The sequence below is a fragment of the Pyrus communis genome, chromosome 2, assembly GCF_041283825.1.
Source record: "Pyrus communis isolate YQ-2024b chromosome 2, ASM4128382v1, whole genome shotgun sequence".
In the NCBI taxonomy this organism is placed as follows: Eukaryota; Viridiplantae; Streptophyta; class Magnoliopsida; order Rosales; family Rosaceae; genus Pyrus; species Pyrus communis.
Window position 1 is genome coordinate 1,637,335 of NC_142566.1, and position 8,776 is coordinate 1,646,110.

At 37.8% G+C, this 8,776-nt stretch overlaps 1 protein-coding gene and 1 long non-coding RNA gene across 2 annotated transcripts; one reads left to right on the plus strand and one right to left on the minus strand.

Moving 5' to 3' along the window:
- The first annotated feature begins 704 nt into the window (after positions 1 to 704).
- On the plus strand, positions 705 to 8,272 carry LOC148698338 (uncharacterized). The gene is made up of 7 exons (XR_015953682.1): positions 705 to 808; positions 1,408 to 2,498; positions 2,637 to 2,724; positions 4,251 to 4,405; positions 6,027 to 7,408; positions 7,522 to 7,560; positions 7,640 to 8,272. It is a non-coding gene; the product is annotated as an uncharacterized LOC148698338 (long non-coding RNA).
- On the minus strand, positions 4,546 to 6,998 carry LOC137746512 (cytokinin dehydrogenase 6). Its single transcript, XM_068486536.2, has 5 exons — positions 6,383 to 6,998; positions 6,019 to 6,146; positions 5,658 to 5,918; positions 5,271 to 5,533; positions 4,546 to 5,183 (listed from the first exon to the last, which is right to left on the minus strand). The coding sequence occupies exons 1-5, from the start codon at positions 6,996 to 6,998 to the stop codon at positions 4,862 to 4,864; spliced, it is 1,590 nt and encodes a 529-aa protein (XP_068342637.1). The 3' UTR covers positions 4,546 to 4,861.
- Positions 8,273 to 8,776: the final 504 nt, after the last annotated feature.

Sequence of the window (8,776 nt, forward strand, 5' to 3'; positions counted from 1 at the left end):
GGGCAGCTTGGGGCACATATGATGAAAGATTTAGCTGGGTATACAAATGGCATTGTTCCTATTCAGTTTAAGTCTGACTTACGTTTCGCGTACATTCAAAAAAAATTTCATGAGTTCGAAGAAAGAGAAGGGGAGGATTTATTAAATTACATAGTTTGAGCTCGGAAAATATAACTAAGCAGTGATAAATACTGGACTACATATCCTTGTGACCAAAAACAGAAAGTGCGGGGTACATCTCCCACCTTTTTTTTTTCTTCTAAAAGAACTTTAATGAAAAGCTCCTGATACTGTTTACTTTAACGGAAAATCATATTTTTACACTAAACAGTTAATCCTGATACTATTCACTTTACCCTTTATTTTGCCGTTTTCTTATTTTCATTATTATTATTATTATTTTAAAACCTGATGTATTACACGCTCCAAAAGAATTAGACTAATCTTTAGTGGGATTCAAAAAAGCTAAAAACATTTCAATCTACTTGGCACAGTTAAATAACACATGTCTTCGCAAAGCCTTCAACGAGAAAGCCACCCGTATTTTTACCACTTGGTGCCTCGAAGCCAAAACAAAAAGGCAAACGTAACTTAAAATTCCACCCAATTACCACGGGTCACTTGCCGTGATTTACGTCCCCTACCCTTTAGGATGCCAAGTCATTTTTAGGATCTGAATCATTCGGAATACCTATAGTACCCCCATTATTTATAGAAAATGACAGCGTTTATCCTTGCTCTCGTTCCGTCGGTCGTCTCTCCCATCTCCTCCCGTTGCTCTCTCACTCAAGTTGTCCTTGGGAACAAGGTAACTTCCTCTCTCTCTCTCTCTCTCTCTCTCTCTCTCTCTCTCTCTCTTTCTCTCTCTTTATATATATATATATATACACACATATTTCAGTTTAGTTTTTGTGATTTTATTGTTTGTTTAATTTAATTTGGGTGCAGTGGATTTGGACTAGGGTTGTATCCAATTATTGATTAGGACATTGGTTTTCTTTGTTACCAATTGAATATACGTATGATTATGTTTGTTGAATTGCACTGCTCTAAATGCTTTTTCCTAACTCCAGGCCTTGAAATTGATCTAATTTGCAAAAAAAGATTCACTCCTAGGCATCTTAATTTCTTATTAATTTTATTCCTTGTGTGTGATGATGAGCTATTATTGTTCAATCGGTTGCATCGTGATCATTCAAATTTTAGATTGTATGTCGATATATAGTGTATAGCCAGCGCTGGTGTTTTTGAGGTTGTTCTTGGAGAGCTTTGAGTTCGAACCAATACAGCTCAACTCAACATTTGTGTCAACCATTGGAGTTGCCATGTCTCGTTCTTGACATCATGATATATTGGTTAACAATGTCACTAGTTGATTTGTTTTTCTTGACATGTTTCTCTATCTAGGCATCGTAAATATATATATGGTCATGAACTCATTGAATTTTCTCTGCGTACAAGTATTGTGTTTTCAGTCCTTTTCTTTGGGGATGCGGATAGCTGAACATGTGCAAGGGGGGATCGTGAACCACAGATCATCGCAGCGTCCCAATTTGTTACATTCAAGGAGGTCAGTGATCATAACAATCCTAGATATAAAAAGCGACACTTGGTTATTAAAGAACTAACCTACGGAAATAATAGAAGAAGAAATCTTGCAGTACAGTGGTGTAAATAATCCATTCCAAACGTATTAAAGTTCTGTCACTAAAAGTGGTAAGAAAGACTTTGGAGGTCCCAAATGCTTGTAAGCCTCTCATTCGGAAGCAGCAACATAAATCTCTAATCATTCGGAAGCAGCAAAGAAAGACTTTAGAGGTCCCAAATGCTTGTGGTGATTTTGTAAACTCAAACATGAGTAGTTAAAGTGTACACACAAGTCATATTTGTGAACTGATATTGTTATGCTATTTGAGTCCTTGTGAATTGGTTTGATACTCGGACCTAATGTGTTGTATAATTTCATGTTACTGATGTTTATGTTGGAGCAATTATTTGGCTGATGGTATTGTAGGCATCTGTGAAACATATTTAACATTACAGTAATTTGTTCACAATAACTTGTTCTTTTTCGGTCAAAGCTTAGCTCTTTTCGGCAAACAGACAAATAACTAGCATTTCCCAACATGTCCTTTTTGGTTACTGAATACAGTTACGACACTTTTACAAAAAAATTTACCAAACACCTTGTTTTTCTCAAAGCGTTATTATAATACTTTACCAAACACGTAGTTGTGTATTCCACAACACAGCAGAAACAATTTTTTTTTTAAAGCTCAACAATACTGAACTGTCCCTCAGTACTGTTAAGTATGTTGACTTATGTCAAGGTAACTCCAATCCAACCATCATGGAAATCAGGACAGAACCTTGTGTAGTACAACTACTATTTGGTGCACTGGGCAACCTACCCACTCACATTCCATTGACTTATTATGTGCCCTTCATGGGGCAATTATTGCTCCTTGACCACAAACTTTTGGCTCTGAAATGCATATGTAAGTGTTTCTTTTATATGTTAGATTCTTTTCATATCTAATTGTTTCTACACTTGCTGGTATATCTGGTCAACTGGCACTGATGAAATCCTTGAAATTTGTGCCTTTGACATAACTTGGACCTTTTTGTTGTGTCAGATTTTCCAACAGCTTTTTCTGTAGTCACTGGAGAAGCAACATTAGAGTTATCAATGATTTTAAGTGAGACATCCATATTATATTTAAGGTAAGTGAGGTACTTAGCCATATTGTTCTTGATATTCTGTGGTTTGCACCAACTGAACAGTGGATTTTGTAAATATTTGAGTACCTTTAGAGGAAAGAGTACCTGTGTTAGCTAAACTGAATTCTTCTCTTTAGCTAACAAACTAACGTTGTCAAAAGTACTTAAATTCATCTTCCAAATATCAACCCCTATCACCTCATGAAAATTTTGTCTGGACCCCGTCTTGTGAATATTCTCAAGCTAGGGTCCTTAGCGTCCAACGACATTAATAAAGCTGAAGCTTTGCTTTATGTTGTGGTGATTTTAGTCTTCTGAGAGTCACTGGTGTTTTGAGTGTTTTGTGAAACAGAGGAAACCATTCTGAGCCAATGCATTTGTAATTATGAAGGTGGCCTTGGTGTCAAAGAACTTTACAATCACTATGTTGTACAGTCAACAGTGATTAAACAAGTACATGAATTGTTTGGATAACTGAATACCTATTCTAACTTTCTGAGACCAAGATGGAAGAATCTCTTAAACAGAAAAAGTTTTCTCCTTTTTGAGTTCACTTTCTTTATAGATCATTCTTTCTGCCGATGTTGAATGAGCATGAAGGTGGATGACATTGTAGAATTTCATTAACTTTGATATTGGATGGTTGAAATAACAGGTATGAAAAATCATGAATAATATATGATTAGTTAGCCAAACTGAGTGCAGTGGTGTTCTAGGATTCATACAGACGACCCCACTTAGTGGGATAAGGCTTTGTTGTTGTTGTATTATATGATTAGCCAGACCATTAAACTGGAAACCTCCCTTTGTAGAGAAAAATGTCCCTTGTAAAGTTATTTTAGTTTGAGATCTATGCCAGCCTGCTACACTGTGTGCAGCTTCTAAGTTAAGAGAAGAACAAGAAAACCAAAAACAGTAAAAGTAAACAAAGGATAAGATTAAGCATCTTTGTTTCAAATTAGTCGGGTGAATGCCACTAAATTTATTTGTTCAATGTGTCCAATACTTCAATACAGTCATTAGGATATTCTGTTATATTTCAGGTTTATCGCGGTTCATTACTAGTCTAAGAGTAACCTTTATCAGTTTCTTTTTTGCTACACACACACACGCACGCACACTGCACACACACACACACACTGCGCGCGCGCACACACACACAAACTGTATGTCATGTTTCCTGCCTGTGAATTTTAGTGAAGTGAATGACTATGCAAATAATATCAATATTGTCCAAGTCCTTGTTTTCAGAGATCATGTTTTTGCTTATGCCCTTCACAATGAAACATATCTTCTGTTCAATTTTGCAATATATTTATATATATTTTACACACACACAGAGACATGAATATGATGTTGAATTTCTAAGTTCCTACGATTGCTGATGTAAAAGTTGGAATCTGTTCTGGAAAGGAATTATTCTGTAACTATGTTTAATAGTTATCAAATGGAACATAGCCAAAGGAATTGCTTTAATGTCATTTTATGTTGTACATGATCATTTTATAAGCTAAATGAATACTTTGTAGGTCTAAGCCCCTTCCCACAAGTTGCAGTTGCCAGCTCTTTCCCAATTTGGTACAAATTAGTGCTGTGCTAGATTAGTGGATGTATGGTAGCAAGATATGGTAATAATATATATTGCAAGGTGACAGAGGAAAGAAGGTGAAGATTGTAACTACAGGTTAATTTTTCTTTTGGGTTCCCTATCTCCTTATATATCTCTATGTTTTTTTTTCTTTGTCCTGATCTTTGCTGGTGTTGTACAAGTTACCCCTGCTTTGTTCTGAGGATTTTATTTCTTTTCATTGGAGGAAATATAAATTATTGATAAGACATCAGAGATATGATATTAGATTTTGTTTATGCAACTGGATTCATGATCTAAATTATTCAGCCATATTTAGAATTATTATTTACATCCTCTACGGAGCTGGCGTTTCTCCAGTCCCTTTACAACTATGACTTATAGTTGGTATAAAAGTATTTTAACCGTTGTCTTAAAACACTTGCAGTCTCCCTGCAACACATATAAGGCTCGTGAATATAAAAGTAGCTCAGAACCTTTTTGGTTAAGGAACTTTCCCGCATGCCTTTAGGGCCTCTTCTCTTATATATTAACAGTAACACGTAGCAGCTGTCATGAGAAGGGTATTGCCTTTTGAAATATTCTTTGTCCAGGAGCAAGTATTGCCAAAGGGTCGTAAGCAGATTTTCTCTGCACAAAGTCTTCCCAGCGTGGGCCGAAGTGGGCCTTCCATTCTTCCTGTGTAGCGTAATGGGGTAGATATTGCTTGACCCCAAGCTGGGCTGTTTCGCAGAATTCTAAAATTCTTTGGTTTTGAGTTAAGATGTGTTCTAATCCATCAGTTACAGTTGACGAGGGCACTGCCGAGGTTAGGAATGCCACTAAGTAGAAAATATCTTCCTCCGGTATAACTACGGAAGTTCTGTTGTCCCACCTGAAAATAGATTTAAGAAATTAATCGTTAAGACAAGCTGTAGGGAATTTTGGTGATAACGACATATTTGATGTAACTGCTGCATACTTTGATCTGTTAGCTGGGTATATGAGGACAGGGCCGTTGCTTGTTTCTGTAAGGATATTGCCAAAAACTTCTTTAGCAAAAGTGTGAATTTTTCCTTTTGGTATAAGAAGATTGAGCCATGGGTGCGGAACGTCCCACAAATCCTTTGAGCGTAATTTGATCTCGGACACATGTACCCTGTCCAAGAAATCTATGTATGCAACTTCTGACAAGAATAGCGTTGAACGGATATAGCTTAATTGAGACAATGAGTTCTCAATCTCCTGCATGCCAGAAAGAGATATATGATTGCGATGTTAGTTATACAGTCAAATTACAACTGAATTCGACCAAATCATTCAGAATTTCAAAATTAACAGGCTGCTGGTGGGCCATCGCATGACTCACCTCATCTATTATTTTGGTCTTGTCCAGGTTGAAATATTTGGCCAATTCTAGGCAGAAGAGAGTTTTTCCATCTGACTTAAACTGGCTGGCCTGAACTGGGTCCTTTGAATTGAAGGATGACCGCCAGTTGTTTAGCAGACCGGTCCTGTTTATTATCACGAATCCTTCAATGTAGTCAAATGTATTTTCTGCAGACATTAGATGCTCCTGATCTTGAGTAAATGCTGTGAAATCTGAATACAGGACTCTAATCCATTTTACCTGTACACAAAATGTAGATTTTGGTTAACAACTGGCACTTTGTACTCCAACTGGAAGCTTAACTTGTGACACATTAACCTCAATGATATATAGTTTTTACCCTTGCAGGTGCTGCTTCCAGCGATATTCTTGCCCGGGTTATGATGCCAAACTGACCGAGCCCCCCAAGAACACTATGAAATAGGTCTTCGTTCTGCTCCTCTGAACAATTTACAACCTCCCCTTTTCCTGCACTCATTTTTAGTTCATCTGTTAGTAAGAATTGATGTTATGTGCTTAATAAACAAATTTCGTAGATATTCTTTTAAAGTTGTAGCCAGGGTATCTTTCATGAGACCAGGGTCAAAGTAATGACATGCTTCATGAGCAAGTCAGACCTTTGACGTTGGTCTTGTCTTCCATGTTGATATGTCACCATCACCATGGAAGCTTCCCTCCCCCGCGCGGGTTTAGTTTAAACAAACCTGTAACAACTTCCAGCTGGTGGACATTGCTGATCTGCGGGCCATGCCGGAATGCCTGCCCGCTTATCCCAGCATTAGACAGAGTACCACCGATAGTTAGATGCAAGTAGTCTGTCCATGATTTTGGCGCTAACCCATATTTCAAGCTTTCACGCAGGATATTTATCCACAATTCACCTCCAGAGGCATCCACGTATGGAGAACTTCCGGTGTGAATCTGGATTTGTGGAACCTTGAGTGATTCCATATTGATAACAACTCCTTGGTGGGCTTGTGACTGGCCCTGGAGTGAGTGACCATGGCCTCTAGCTGCAACTGTGAGCTCCGAACGAGGACCCAAGTCCCAAACATGCTTAACAATAGTGGCTATGTCTGAAACCGTCTTTGGATGCAGCACTGCCACAGGAAGGAACTGATATCTGTTGCCAAAATCTCTGGCTGCATGGTGAACTTCATGGAAGTTGAAATGCCCGTCTAGAGGAAGTGTTTTCAACGAAGGGGTGTTTGGAGAACAAAGGTTAGTTCTAATGGTTACACAGCTCATGAACAAGACCATGATGCATTCGATGATAAACACGTTCATTTGTTTGAGGAAGTAAACTGGTGGGTACCTCATTTTTTTTTTTTCCAGTTAGAAACGCTGGAGGAAGGTGAAGGTGAAAGGAGTTTAATGTTTGAGTTGTTTCTTAGTGAGAAAAGAGTAAAAGGCAAAGGAGAGGTGTACAAATGCCAAGGAAACAACTGGTTGAGGAGGGAATTTAAAGGGAAAAAAGGGTTTGGGTGGCAGTGGCTGAGTCAACCTGGCGTCTTCATCAGTTGTTAGAATCCGTATGAAGACTGCCTACTTTGAGTGGAAGAGTTTTAGGATTTTTTTTTTAGTTCTTTTTGGGGTCTTTCTATATAAGAGAGGAGTTTTAGGTTTTTCTTTTTTAGTTCTTCTTTTTGGGGTCCTTTGTTTATAGGAGAGAAGTCGTCATCACACACAACACATATGCCAAGTTGAAGGGAGAAAAAGTCACAGAGAAAGTAAGATTTCGCAAATCTTTGCACTTTTTTTAACAGTAGCAACCACAATCCCACCTTTTTCCATTCTCTAAACTTTTTTGATTTAATGTTAATGATTTTCTTGCATTTTACAGTAAAAATTATTGCTTCTACCTGGATGCATCGGATGACAGGTATGTATTCCGGTACAGATTCAGGGTTTGTGTCGTTGAATCCATATTGTTATCGTAATGTTAACGTCGCCATATCTAGTTGCATATCAGATGACGGAGACCGAAGCCTGCCTTCTGGCCGTGGTGGTGTTCATTTGAGATTGGGAGGGAGGAAAGTGATGGGTCCATGTGGCACGTGAAGTTGAAATGGTTTGTGCGTTTTGTGGGGTTGAAATGCTATGATTTGTGTCTGTATTGGGACCCTTCTGGCTCACTTTGAACGGGCGAAGGAACACTACTCTTCTGCCCATCAACTGCTACTGCTAATATCAAGCCTCCCAGCAAATGGACAACTTTGAATGATTCTCTTGTTTATATGTTTTATTCAGAAAATAATTTCCGCAAATCTCTTTTCTCGTTCTGTACATTCTTGTTTATTTCTTCTTTCTCATTAATTTATTCGGTCCACATGCCAAAAATAGACAGGGATGTGCATGGGATAAAAGCGGCATGTGGAAATTATTTTCCTTTTTCAGCTTTTTCTCTGCAACTTGTGTTTTTGGGCACCAATTGGAAATTTGCATCTCTATGGGGAGCAAGCAATATTCCATCTCCCCTTTCCCTATTTTACGGGCATATTAGTCCCACTTGTACAGATTGATAGGTTACATTGTATCCCTTCATGAAAGTTTGTGCCTTAATTAATTTTATTTTTTTGGGGAATTGTCTCTAATTCTCTGTACTAAACAAAATCAGTAGTCTTTTAGGCTTTAAGCTGTCTCCATATATAAGAGAAGATCTTGTACATTATGGGTGGCATCATGATTTTGTTCCATAAGAGGACAATAACAGTGATTTTAATAACCTAATAATGAATTGGGAAAGTGGAATCTAACATCAACCAGTGAAATAGATGAATGTCAGATATTGAGTGCACTGAACATGATGATCCATGCTAAATCACAAGGTTTCACTTCTTTGGCTTGGAAGATTCTAACATTGCAAACAACCAAATCTTCCTGAGGGGGCTATCATTTGTTTTGCAAGTGTTGGATTGCCCCAGTGGTTAGGACATTTCTCTCAAACCCGCACTTCGGGTTTCGATCATTCCCCTTTCCCTTAGTGTACTGTAAAATATCGCTTGTAGTAAAAAAAAAAAAAAAAAATTAAAAAACAAATCTTCTATAGGGTACATTGTTTTTGGAGAACTTTTTTAGGTCTAAGACACGATGTCAAA